The sequence below is a fragment of the Marmota marmota genome, unplaced genomic scaffold (genome assembly GCF_001458135.2).
Source record: "Marmota marmota marmota unplaced genomic scaffold, marMar, whole genome shotgun sequence".
NCBI lineage: Eukaryota > Metazoa > Chordata > Mammalia > Rodentia > Sciuridae > Marmota > Marmota marmota.
The window spans coordinates 7,294,663-7,309,391 of NW_026000283.1; the positions used below are offsets into that span (position 1 = coordinate 7,294,663).

The window sequence follows — 14,729 nt, forward strand, 5'->3', positions numbered from 1 at the left end:
ATCACACAACAGTCATGCAATTGAGGGAGCTAGGATTTGAAGTGATGTCTATTTGATCCCCAAGATTCTATTACTCAACTGGAGCACAAAGAAAATATTCTAAGAGTGCTAACCCAAACTGTTTTATGGATTGGTAAGTCAACTTAATGCTCTGCAAGGCTCAGAGAACAAGGGCTTGGACAAATGGAAATCAACAAAGGGGAGGGAAACAGTGTAGTACCACTATCAGCCGAGCAGGAGGTGAGGTAGGGAGCAGGCATGTAGCTGTACCATTTTTGCTGCACTATTCTTGGTCTAGCTGTAGGCAGTAGTGCTCTGGAACCACAATTGCTAGAGAGATTTTGAAGTAAGCACCATTTCCTTAGTAATATAGGTTTATATCCTAGAAGGGCCTGTAATAGTGTTCATCTTGCTTAAATTGTTATCTTTAGAAACCTGACTTTCTAACTCGAGTGTTCCATTTCATAAAACTACTGTCTTTGAAGGGATATCTAAGGTTCCTCAATAAGAGGGACCTAAGGGACTGATCTGCTCCAGGATTCTTTCCTTAAGAAGCTCTACTTTTACATCATCCATGATAAGGTACATTTAGCTTCAAATAGCTCCAGGAGAAACCATACATTCTATAATTTTCCTGGGTAGAACTTGAAACATTGGTTTGGGCCCAACTTAGCCCATGCTGCAATTCAGGCATAGGATATGCTGAGATTTCCCACTGAATTATCTATGGAAAAAATAAAAATGGGTAAAGGCTGAATGGGGAATGTTTAAATCTCTTTAAGGGACAACCTTTTGAATATGTAATGGATAGACAAATTAGGAAGTACAATAGGCCCTCTGTATCCTCTGATTCTGCAACCATGGATTCAACAAAGATAAAAATATTTGTAAAAAATGTGTCTGTGCTAAAAAATATGCCCTTTCCTTTATCATTAATCCCCAAACAAAACACGTAACAATATATGTAGCATTTGCATTATATTAGATATAATAAGTAATATGGAAATAATTTATCATGTCACAAGAGGACATAATAGGTCGTATACAAGCATCATTCCATTTTATAAAAGGGACTTAAGTATCAATGGATTTTTGTATCTCTGAGGGGTCCAGAAATCACTCTCACATAGGCACCAAGGGATGTTTTTTTCCTTTTCTATTAATTAAAATAAGTCTTCTATAAGGATCTTTACTTGTCAACATGCAGAATTGTTTTGGAATTTCTGTCTATTCTTGTAAACAATCTTATAGAGCTGATTTTTTACTAATTCATATGGCCTCACCTTCATAGAACCTTAAGTGGTAAGATTTTACTTTCTTCCAGTTTCCTCTCTCCTTTATAATGAGTCCTTTCTAGTGCTGACTGTCTCTCTAGTCTAGTTAAGCTCATTTGCTCTGGCACTATCCTTAGGTGTGCAGAACAGTTCGTCAGTGCCCTCTTTATGATAACTCTTTATACTTGAGGAAGGTGATTAAACTGCCTCATGGCTCTCTTTCACCAGGATAAACAACCGTAACTCATTTAGCCTTTCCTCGCAGGCCCTATTTTCTAATGCTTTAATCATTTTTTTGCTGCTCACCTTTGGATCATGTCTAATTGCTTTGCAACTGTTTTAAGATATAATCTGATGAGCAGGCCAAATACAGGGTTTGGCCTTGGCTGAATATTTATTTAATGAGTAACTTATGAATTGATGGAGGTGGTTCAGTATAGGGGCATGAGCACTGTACTAGGAGTCAAAAGACCTGAGTTGTGTCCTTTCTCTGCAATATAGAGGGATTTGGCAGGCAGCCACATTTGGACAAGTCATCTAAATGTCTCCAAGCCTCAATTTGTCATCTGTGTTCTTATGATAAACACATCTTCCCTGCCTGCCTCCCATAGTGAGGTTCAAATGAGATAATCTATGTGAAAATACTTTGTTTTAGTATCAAAGCACTGTACAAACAATGTTTCAGGAAACTTTCTAAATACTTTGCATATATTAGCACATCTAGATACAGTTTTCATTCCCATTTTAGTAAGAGGAAATGGAGGCATTAAGAGTCAAGTAAATTGCCCCAGGTCACACAGCTAATAAGTGACAGAATCCATGCAAATTGGCTCCAGAGTCCATGCTCTGACATGCTATGCTATGCTGCCTCTCTAAATAGACATTAAAGGTCCAACGAAGCTATATCATTTATGAGGCTTAATCTTCAAAAGCAGCCCATAGGTATATTTAACTGGGGTAGAGAATCTATTTATTCCTGACTGGTTAACTCTCTGAAAAGTGACCTTTTCCAAAGCTAATGTTTAGATTGGTCTTTGAATGAAGTCAGCTGTCCACCAGTGGAGAGAGCTTCATGAGCACAATATACTATAGAAGGTACTCTATTTCTTTTCCTTCTTCTTCTTATTTTTTTTTGAACCAGGGATTGAACTCAGGGGTGCATAACCACTGAGTGACATCTTCAACCCTTTTTTATTTCGAGACAGGGTCTTGCTAAATTGCTTAGAGCCTCCCTAAGTTGCTGAGGCTGGCTTTGAACTTGCCATCCTCCTGCCTCAGCCTCCAGAGCCACTAAGATTACAGGCATGCACCACCATGTTGGGTTATAGAAGGTACTCTTCATTTCTGGATTCAGGATCTATAGTTTCTACAAATTCTCTGATCTCCAACGACCCTTTATGGTTTCATCTGTCTCTAGATCTATCCTTTTCTCTGTTAATTCTTAGAGCTGTTATAAATGTTAAGTTATAGATTAACTATTATAGATATTAAAGGCAGATTAGTACCTAATTGAATCTTTTTCTTTACTGCTATATGAATAGTTGAGAGAGTTATAAAAAGAGCTTTGAGAGAAATGTTAGAAGAATATTGATTTGCCTTATAAGTGTTTGAACATTCACAGGAAAAATAAGAACTTACATCATGAAATATAGAGATTATGCTATATAACATTATGTTGAAGACCTGCTTATATTTGAAAAATTGCACAAATTTAAGTATTTTCATTAACACCCATTGGCTGTAGAGTATAATATTAACTTTATGCCAAAATCTGATCTATTGAGAATGATATTATAGTGGTATAATAGGCTATTTTACTTTGGAAGCTAGTATGAAGCATCATTTTATGTGGGACTGTAGAAGCTTCCTTCCATGAAAATAACCTCAAGGAAAGTTGAAAACACTTGGGAGAATTTGATACTGATTGAGTTATAAATGTTATCATTCTAATTAAGGTCTGTATATGAATTATGATAAGTTTGTCAGAAAATAATTAAAAACTAACAAGAAAATTGATATATCTCTTATTAAATATTTAAAATATTTTCTTCTAAAGAAATATCAAGTTGAAGTTATGTAAATAATTTGTTTAATGGGAAGTTGATTTTATATAGGAAATAAATTATGGAAAATATATGATTTCATTGGAATAGGTTTAAGCAGAGAGCTGTCATTTTTAACTTTTGAAAATGTGTACTTTTACGATCACATCACATGGCTGCAGGTACTTTTTTGACTCTAGGTGGAAACACGGCAAAATTTCAGTGGGACTTACTGAAATGTGCTTGTCCAATATCCATCCATCCTTAACTATGTACCAGGTACCTTATTGGGCATGGAATATATAACAGAGAACAAGATAAGCTGGGTTCCTACCTTATAGAACTTATGGCCTAGTGAGAACTCCTTAGATGGCAGAGAAAGCAATCATCAGTTGATAGTTTTATGACAATTTTTTGAAAGAAGGAAAAAGAATAAAATTGTGTAAAAGCATTTTGAGGGATACTGTGAATGTGCAAATAGAAGAAAGGAATACAGAGAAGTGTGATATGAAAAGAGAACAGAATTTTAAAATAATGCCAATTTATTTTTCCTAAAATGTACAGTAATAATGATTATTTTTTCTATAGCATTTTATGTTCTTTAAAACAATTAAACCAATCATGTGATGTAGAGAAAGTTTATTTTTTAAGGGTTCAAGACACTTTAGTTATAGAGAATTCAGAGCTCTACCTATCACTTTTTCTATGGCATAGAGGTGAAAAATCCCAGACTCCAGCATAAGGTCCTATAAAATCCTAAATACTAACAGAATATAAAATATTCAAGAATCCAAACTTACTAATACAAAAGAAGGAAAACAAAATACCATGAAGATGTTCCTCTCTTTGGGCTATTAAGTAGGTCACCCACTAAAAGGCTATTTTGGTATAAAATTTTAGAGGGCATGTAGTACATACACCAAAATCACTGACCTGATTCTTCATTTTCAAGATCTAAGAAAATCAAAGGAAGTGTTTTTTTTTTTTTTTTTTTTGGTGATGGAGGAGGGTGATGGGACAGAGGAGGGCAGGTCATTTGTGAAGCTCAAGAGAATGTTGGGAAACTTGATTTAACCAGGCTAATGCTCTACATTTTCTGTGAGCTATGATTCACTAGAAGTAATGCTATTCTTAACAAGGGGGCAACTTTGTATTTCTATCATGCAGAATCAGCAATTTCTTTTCTTCCTTCTTCTTCCATCTCTCCTTCCCTCCCTCCCTTCTTTCCCTTCATTTCCTTTCCCTTCCCTTCCCTTTTCTTACTTATTATTTTTTTGGTATTCTTTTCTTATGGGGGCTTATATGACAAATTATTAGTATTTAATTTGCTACAATGTAGTTCTCCCAGGAGATGACTGCTCATTATAATTTACATCTCTGAAGCTGTTTTGTCATCCAGGTACACTGGGATCAAATTAGAATGTAAATATTTCTCTTATAGTTTTGTTTATGGAGGAGGCATGGGAACTTTGTTTGTAACTGACAAATTGGGACTTCTGAGGAATATAACAAAATTTTACTAGTTTTCAATTTGAGTCTTTACCCTAAACATAGTATTCATCTGGCTTAGGGCAGAATATTTCTTCTATTTTTTGAATATTAAATTTAAGTATTCAAGCTTGATAATGAATGCATTTTAACCCATTGAATTGCGTTTTTCCCTAGTCTAATTATCTTTTACTTTATTCACACTTTTAAAACCATGAACACTTTCATTGTATACCATATTACTTTTAAAAAATGTTTTTCAGGGGCTGGCATTATGGCTCAGTAGTAGAGCGCTCACCTCACATGTGTGAGGCCCTGGGTTCAATCCTCAGCACCACATAAAAATAAATAAATAACATAAAGATATTGTGTCCATCTAAAACTAAAAAAAAATAAATAAAATAAGATGTTTTTCTATTATACACCCACATATTCTCTTTCTTGCAATATCCCAACAGAAGAATAATGTGCAAAAATATAGATGGTTAAAACTCGGTAAGTATTGCCCTGATAGTATGCCTACCAATATTTGTCAAGAATGGCTGGTGATCTCTGGAAGAGTCTAGGAAGATTGTATATTCAAGCAATAAGAAACAGAACTCCTACTGTTCAGCCCTATCTAATCCCCTGTCTGTACCATGTTGGGAAGAAGGTGTAGGAAATGAAGGAAATTTCTTTGAAATAGGTATATTAAACAGAGGTGTGGAAGGGTGTGTTTATATGACACGTAGCATGAAATTGCAGAGACATTTAGATTAATCATGGTATGCAATTTTCAACAGGTTGGATTTCTTTTCTTTCCTTTTTTTTTTTCTACAGTCACTGGGGAGGAAAAAGGATTAGAGAGACTATCAAAAACTGTTGGCAAATTTAGTCTGTTGGCTAGTTAATATATCAGAAAATATGGGGACTGCTTCAGGAAGATGATTTAACATGTTGGCTGATAGGTGGAATAAATCTCAAATGTACCTGTTCCAAAATTGTGTTAATCCTTTCAACTTCACAGTCAATCAAATATCGCTTTTCCTGTCTTCTGTCCATTTCTTCAATGATGCGCCTGAATTCTTGGACGTCCTTTATGTTTCCCACAGACCTTGCTGTCACTTGCCAGTTGTTTTGCACTGCTGCTTCCATAATTGCTTGTAGGATAGAAAATCCTGAAAGAAGGGGAAAGAGCTACAATGATTTTTTTTTGTTTTAAAAATATTTCTGTAGGTATTGAAGGTTCTACTGAGTTTCTATTCATAGTTCATTGGGTCCCTTTGAAATTTATCCACTGGGGAGAGCAAGCTTACTCTCAAACCTCCAGACAGTTGGCACCTCCATTTTGTTTTAAAGGAAAAAAGATCCTATAATTTGTAGGCACCAATCCAGATGTTTATTAAGTCTCTGCCTAAGAAATCACAGATGAATTATAGGACCTAATTGCTTTTATTGATGTGCATTATAATATTTGTGGAATGAATGACAGAACTTCTTCTTTATATCTGGCTATGATTTTTCCTATTGCAATTGAAGCTCATTTTTTTCTATCTTTCACATAGCATTTTTTTTCTATCTTTCACATATTTCCAATCTTCAGAATAGGAAATAACTTTAGTAGAGATAAAGCCTTATTATAACATGGCTCTGCCTTACATGGATGTGACTATTCAACAAGTAAATTATGTCTCTCACATAAAATCTGACAAATACAGTCTATAACAAACACATCATACTTGATTACAGCATTACAAAAAAGTTCAATCATGACAAGTCTTCACGAGTTCTTCCTATTTCACAATTAAATTTACCAGGAATCACTGGTTCCTTTTTAGTTATTTTACACCAGATAACTATTAGCAACTAACACCCTGCATCTATGTTGAAAGAGAAAGAGAGAAAGTTTGACATGTCATAGAAGTCATTGTTGAAGGATCATGAATTTTGGGTAACCTATTTGAAGTTACACTTTGAGAAATTGGGATGAGCAGAACATCTAACTTGTGAGTCAAAGGTTTTCTATGTACTGGTCTTTTAGAGCAGTCATATCTCTAATATTGTATTATGCCTATACTTTTGCTTCTGGTATGAATCAATAAGCTGACTATAATTTCATCAAGTAAAGACATCACTTTATTGGGCTGTTATCAAAAGCACCTCCCTTCTTCCCATAAATCACAATAGTTTTGCATTATATTCAGGTAATGACTAATGGGAGTGGGTATTAGGGACAATTTACAAAGTCAAAATGACCTGTGGCATACCAAGTGGACCACAGGAGGAGTAGAGAATGGAGGAAGATCGGGTCACCCTTTGAACACATTCCAAGCTCTATGCTGTCTCGAGCTCATCCTGTAGTAGTAAGCAGGCTACAGTGTGGAATTGTCCTCACTGTACCATAGAAAATGGTATTGACATTTGGGTAGCATGCTTCAGGGAAATGGCAGCAGTGACTCAGCTGGTCATTATGACTCCTTTGTGTGCTGGGTATATGCAGGAAGATCACAAATGAGACCCAAGCACTTGGTAATTTCCAAATGAGCAATTTCAGCACAGGAGCTCAAAATTACAGATCAGAGTAAATTACCGTTGCTTTAAATGTTAATTCTTACTCTTTTTAAACCAACCACGCATATTTATTTCTTAGATTTACATTTTCATGTGGGTTTTCGATGTGCTCTCTGCTTCAGTGGGAGTTGAGGGCACATGGTGGACTAAGGCACGGGATTAAGAAATAAACATAGCAAGAAAGAGATTAAAACATTTGACAAGCTTTCTTAAGCAGTGTACAATAAGGCCTCATTATTTTGAATCTCACCAATTAAGAATTTATAAAAATTCAGCAAGGACTGGGTTGAATTTTACTTCTGTACTATTTATGAACAAAGTATTGGCTGAATAATGATGGTAAGGAAATTACACAGAGAGTCATCAGTATATTTAAAGTAAACTGTTAAAAAAGCCCTTTTCCAAATACAGGTACTCATGTGTTGAGTCAAAATCTAAATTTTTGTAATCTACTCATTTGTCCTATACCACCATTTGGAATGATATGGAACAAGTTTAATCCATTTTCCATGTGACAGTCCTTCACATTTTTGAAGACAGTTAGCATGTCTCTGCTTAACTTTCTTTCTTCAAGTTAAAAATGTCCTGATCCTTCAACAATTACTTCTATGACATGTCAAACTTCCTCTCAGTTCTGTCTCTTTCCTATTGATATTTGTCAACATTTTATCGATCCTGAGAATTCAGATATGATCTGACTAGAGCAAGAGGAATGCAATAGGATTGTTGTTTGCTTTCATGTTGGTTATTTTAGTAGCCTAGGATAGCTAAAAATTTCAAAGAACCAAATTATATTGTTAATTATTATTGAGCTTGAATTCAAATAAAACACATCATTTCTCTTCATAAAACCTTTGCTTTGTAACAATTCACCATTCATATGTCAGGATTCATCCCATTCTAATCTGTTTTTATGTTCCTTTCTTTAATCTGTCACCCCATTCCAGTCCCCATTTATTCCCTGTTTTCATGTTCTTTCAAATCTGGAAAATGGTTTCATCCGTTCGTTCAATACTCTCATTATTATCACTACCCACATATCCTTTTACCAGGTGGACTCTACTACCTGTGGACATTTCTGGATGATTTTCTTTCCCCTGATGAAAGCTTCCTTTATTGATGTCTCATCAATTTCTCAAGAAATGAGTAGATTTATATTCAAGGTAAAAAATTATAAGCAATGGATAAACTGTATCACAGAAATTTAAAAATGCAAAGTAAGCCAGATAAATACATTTATAGTACATACACATGGAATATTATGCTGCTGTTTATAAGACAGTTTAATGAATATGCTAACAAGGAAATATTTCCTCTATATATGTGTATCATGTAATGAAAAAAACCTGCAAAATATAATTTATACTATAATTCCATTTTTTTTGTAGAAAACCCCATATGTTTGTGTATGTATAGAAAAAAATATGAAGGAGTTGGCAGAAGTTATATTTGAGATATAGAATTACCAGGAACTTCTACTTTCACTGTCATTTGTTTATATATTATTTGTCTATTTTATAAGAAGCAAGTATTAAGTGCAAAAACAATATAGATGAAAAAGTACAACTCATGCTGTCCTCTCAGAGCATAAGTTCCTGAAGGACATGGATGACAAAGGAACAACTGCTTCTCTATGTGCTGCTTACTGCCACAAATGAAAGTTTCCTTCTTTTTTGCCATGCTGGGGATGGAACTGAGCGCCTTACACAGGCTGATCAAGGGCTCTACCAGTGAGCCATATCCCCAGCCCAAGAGACCTCTAAGTAAGAAGTGATTTTTTAGATCTTTTTTATGCTTTTCTTTTTAAAACCATGTGAATGAATTACCTATTCAAAAAATAAGTAGAAAAAAGCACACGTTTTTTGGTTTTGTTTGAAAGAGTGTGTGTCAGGGGCCTCCTGAGCTATGAGTTTTGCTTGCATTTTCAGAGTAAGTCAGAACTATGGCTTAACACTGCAGTGTCTTTTAACATGCAGAGTTTCTCTATGTCTGCTTTAGCATGTGGCTGTTGCACTCTAGAACCCTGGGGGAAATGGTTACCTAGGTTCAGTACATGTCATTGAGCAATCCAACCAAAGCTTTTGTTTTCATACTTAATTTATTGTAGTTGACTATTCTTGTTGCTGCTGACCAGAGAGTAAAGAGGAGCTCGAGGGAGGGAAAAAAGAAAAGGTCTGACTTGGGGAGACAGAGCAAAAGCAGGTGCTGGTACTTGTAAGAGGTGAGGTTTGTAACAAAGCTCTGGCTTTGTAAAAATAAGCCTGCTGTTTTAGCAGCCACAGAATTGTCATCCACTCTGTGTGAGCTTTAACATGCCCAACTTTGCAACACTGAAAGCTGCTTTTATTTGAGTAGCAAATCCTGTCATCCTGATTCCAGACCATTAATGCTGTTCACCTTCTTTTTCTTCTTCATTTTAAAGAACGGGATTTATCATATAGGTAACTGGGAAAATGCTGCATTGTCATCTGCATTCAACCAAAATAATACAAAAGCATGAAATAGAGGAATAGGAAGACAATTGTGTGTGAACAACTGCTATAAGCAATCCAATTCTATTGGACTGGTTGTTGGGCTATTCAGGGAAAACAAGGATACTCTCTTGGTAAAAGGCAGTGGAGTAGATGCTGTGCTGTACACCCAGGTCCTCTTCCAGCACCAAAGGAAACTTACACCTTCAGCTCTTGGGATAGTTCTTGGTGGAATACAGCTACCTAGATTAAGGTTATGTCCTTCTTAGGGCAGTCTGTGTGCAATGACTGGTTGCAACGGGGTTTGAAGGCATAACCTCCTTACCCTTAATGGGATAACTCTAAAGGGTCATCCAAGCTTTGGAGCTCCCCGAAGACTAAGGCTGAGAAATTGTTATGACTGTACTATAGCCCATATCCTGCTCAAACCTGCATCCTTCTCTCCCTGTCACAAACATCAATAATAAGCATATTCCCCAGTGAACTTTTTGCATGTGTATCTCTAGTTCACAGCCTGCTCCCAGGGGACTTGATCTGTGACCATTAAGTTGATTTCATGAAAAGGATGGCAGTAGATACAAAATGTTCTCAAATCTACAATTGTTCAGGAATTTTTTTCAACATATAAAAAGTGAAAAACAACTTCACACTGAACCAATTTAGTATTTGATCTGAAAAAAAAACACAGAACAATAAACAGAATATTGGTATGTGGGAGTTGGTAATGAATATATCTAAGGAAGTACAGTTGAAGAGAATTTTCTTCTTTCTAGTTTGCATCTTCTAGTAGGGGTTATCACCACCTGTTCTTTTTTTTAATAGAGAGAGAGAGGAGAGAGTGAGAATTTTAAATATTTATTTATTTATTTATTTTTAGTTTTTGGCAGACACAGCATCTTTGTATGTGGTGCTGAGGATCGAACCCGGGCCGCATGCATGCCAGGCGAGCGCGCTACCACTTGAGCCACATCCCTAGCCCACCACCTGTTCTTACTCAGGAGCATGTACCAGATTTCTCAGAGCCATAGTGTCTCTACTTCTGACATGGTCTGATATTGATGAATGAGTTTCACAGAAATGTCAGCATTTACAGCAATTTGTGCCCAGCAGGGATTCTCAGAGGGTTTGCCACAAGGCCCCAAAAAGGTTGACTAACCCTCTATAAATGTTTTAGAGGGGCAAGTTGATGTACCTCGGAGTGTATTCTTTATTTGTCCAGTGGCCTGTTCTAGCAACTGCCTTTTCAATATTTTCAGGTTGAAAAAGAAGGGCTGAAACTAGCCCATGAAAACTCTTGTGGACTATAATTATCAGACATAGAATCACAGCCTTAGAGGCTACAGGGACTCGTACAGATGACTCAGAGAAGGATACAATTTTAAAAGCTGTGTAAATCTGTTTTTCAAATGAAATTTTTATGGAAGCTCAACATCTCAGATAAAAATAGAGCTGCTATGGTTTGGTGGGTGGTGGTTAGAGAGAGAAAATGACTTGCTCACAATCATACAACTAGTTTAGAGTCAGAAATTAGACTAGAACCTAAACAGGCAAGTCTAGAGCTAGGGTGAGGCAAGTGAAGCACATAGGACACAAAATTTAAGAAGCCACCTTCTCAGGGTTGCATAAGTATAGCCTCAATTGTGTCCCCTAATCCTGGCCCTATAAGCAAGTCTTGTCACTTCCAATTTCATGCTCTTTCAAATACATTGTGCTGTCCAGCCTAATTTATCAGTCTCATTATAAGATGACCCTTGGCAACTTGGCAAACAGACAGACCTCGTCTCTTTGTGTGCTCTTTCATCTCTCTTTGTTGCCACACAAGACCCTGATATTCCTTGTCTATTCAGTACTCCAATTAGGCCTATAACCACAATTTCCAGCCTTTTCTTTTCGCCCACATCACAACTTCCTTGTCGTATGCCCAATTCTATTAACGCCCTGCCCTTCTTCAGGTACCATGAAAATGGTGAATGCTTCACGTGCTACCCTTCCAACTAGCACAGTTGCATTTTACCAGCTACCTTAACACAGTGAATTGGGAAGGAAAGGAAATGGAGGTGTTGACCATTGCTTTGGGGTCTTCCCATCTCATGGGGTCATTCAGATGATGAATGTGAAAGTTGGTGATGTGGTTTATGACCTTATGGCATTTAACAAGTGAACAGCTGGTAGCTTGTGGGCATCTCAGGAGCCAGTAGAGTAGGATAGCAATGGTGGGAAAAATCCCCAGAGGGTTTCAGTCCATCCTTCCTATTAGTCAACTGAACTCAGCTGAAGTAAAATATTGCTCCCTTTTTCATTTTTTGGTCCAAGTTTATTGATTATTTCCTATTTATTCCTTTGTCCACATTTCTAGTGATGTTAATGTCTTTGTTATTGGTTTGTAAGAAGCATTATATATTAAATATCTGTAATGTATGCAATATATTTTAATCCATCTTATTTGACTTTGAATGTTGTTTGTAATACAACAACAGAAGTTGATTTTTGATGAACACACGATTAAATTTTTTATGAAATTAATATTCTTGTTCATCAAAAAAGTCATGTGAGATGAAAGAAGGCAAATGAAAAGTGCTCTTCTACTGCTCACATGGGCTTTAAACACAAACCTTATGTGAACCATCCTCTGTTTCTTGATTTCCATTGACTTTCAAATTTATCTTGCATATTGTGGCAAAATAAGGGCATGGGCAAGCTCTAGCTGGAATATGAAGCTGGTTTCTGAGGCTGAAGTGAAGAGTAGATAAACAGGCAAGGAAAAGAGAGAGGTGATGAATCCCAATTAATTATTTTAGCTTATATTTTGCCATATCTAAGAAACCTGATATATTAAAAAATCTGAACTAGAAGACAGTACTTCAGGGGATGATTATTCATATTCCAAAGTGTACTTTCTTTTACAAATAACTCATGGAAAGATTCCCATAGCACATTTGAATCCACATTTTGTTGTTTTGTTGTTGCTTGTTTTTGTTTTAATTTGCTTTAAACATTTTTGGTTTCTATCAAAATCAATATAGTGATTGTCTAAATTTGAGATGCTAATGCAGAAACTGTTCTGTATGTGAGGAGCTTGAGATGGGAAGATCAAAAACCCCTCTGTGTTTGCATATGGATGTCAATCTGTGAATTTTATGGAGCAGGATAAAAACAAATATTCACCCACACCCAGCCCAATTTACCCTTGGCAAATTAAGATTTCCTGGAGGCCTTTATTCCTTATAATTGTGTTTGTTTAAGTTTTTCTTTAATTAAGACCTGACCCTCTGCAAATCTTCTCTTCCTCATAGTAACATTATTAGGATATGTCCTTAGTTAATTTGTGTAACCAGTGAACATAGGTGCTCCTAGTTTCCCAATTCAGTGTCCTTTTACCTCTTCCCTAATACAAGTCCTCCTTCAACCCAAATCAAACTCTTTATTTGTACTAGATTGTCTATGACTGATAACAGCTTCAATGACGACCTCTCTATGAAGGATTTATGGTTTAATAATTAGAATCAAAGATTAAAGAAGCAAACTCTAATGGAGAAATTGTAGATAAGAGTGATAGGATATTATTTGGCAACTTGAGGTATTATTCCTGGTACCCCACTATTTCACTAGAGGAGGCAACCACTACTTGTCAAGTTTAAGGTTGGCTGTGAAGCTGGCAGTGCATGTAATCCTGCCTTTTCCATTTTTTCACTTTCATCCTGTTCTTCATTATGAACTTTGTCTCCCTGCTGGTGAATTATGTAGCTTCATTCTCCTCACCATAAGCTGAGAAAATCTGCCCAAATAGATGTGTCAGTTTTGTTGAGTGAAAGTAAACTTGCTTTGCATTGTCAGCTGAATGGAAATTTAGAAGACCATCTGGAGTGGATGTGCTTAATGTCTGGGAAAAGTAGAGTAGGCAAGCCTCTGGATCCTCAACCACACAAGGTCTGATACCTGAAAGAAACTGGAGTTTAGATTAAAGGGGTTACTACAATGCTTGCAAATAATTCCTTTATATTTCTGTTTGGTATCTAAATAATTACCCCAGGATAGATAATCTGCAGTGCAAACTCAGAGAGGGCTGGAGTCATGTCAAATCTGGTCTGTGGACAGTGAAACACCTAACAGATGTCATGTGATGAATGGTTTTGTCCATTAATATTTCCTCACTTGGTTTCTTAATCCCCTTAAACTGGTAATTTCCAACACTGATCACATGACTGAGTTCCGTATTTAAGCAAGTGGTGAGTAGCCTGGATATTAGCAGGCATTTTATGAATACCTTAGGGGAAAGATGATCATAGGTATCAACCAGAAAAATGCACTTGCCAGTTTTAGTTGGGTGACATTGAGGGGAAGGCCTTACACATAAATCAAAAGGGTTCCATTTAGGAAAGAGTGCTACCAATTAGCTAAGTACATCTTCTTCCCAGGTCTAATTTATTCCAAATGGAACCTAGTGACTACAAATAAGAAGATGGCCATCCACTCTGTCACCTCTCTTCCAGCACAGGATGAACTTTGACGAGATTCCCAGAAGTGGATATATTTTGCATTGAACATCCACATCCTGGGCTTCCCTTTCCTCATAGTAGTTCACGTTATAGCTTATGCCTATGCAGTAGTAAAATGAAATGACCCAAGTGGAGCTTGGGTTCAGAAAAGATGTGGTTGGGTTCCACTAAGCAAAAGGCTTCTTATTAGTAAAATGACACATCTGGAGATATTCTCCAGAATTTTTGATTTTTAGAAAGCAAGACCAACACAAAACTCTTAACATTTCTGGGCGTTTGGATTGAGGGATGGATGATGGCTAATAGCAAGGAGAAGGATGAGAAGTGGGAGTGAATTTATGTCAAAAACCAAGGGGTCTGCATATGTTTGCAAAGGGCTATGACTTATTCTGCCTGGTGGGCCTGCCA

General features: G+C 36.4%; 1 protein-coding gene across 3 annotated transcripts in view; it reads right to left on the reverse strand.

Moving 5' to 3' along the window:
- Positions 1–14,729, reverse strand: part of Gria3 (glutamate ionotropic receptor AMPA type subunit 3) — a 269,270-nt gene that overhangs the window by 136,210 nt on the left and 118,331 nt on the right. For all 3 annotated transcript variants that reach the window (XR_007344989.1, XM_048797096.1, XM_048797097.1), the window contains one exon: positions 5,774–5,961. Coding sequence is in view for 2 of the 3 variants with exons in the window: in XM_048797096.1 (XP_048653053.1) it covers positions 5,774–5,961 (188 nt within the window). In the remaining variant the exon portion in view is untranslated. The remainder of the gene's footprint in view (positions 1–5,773; positions 5,962–14,729) is intronic.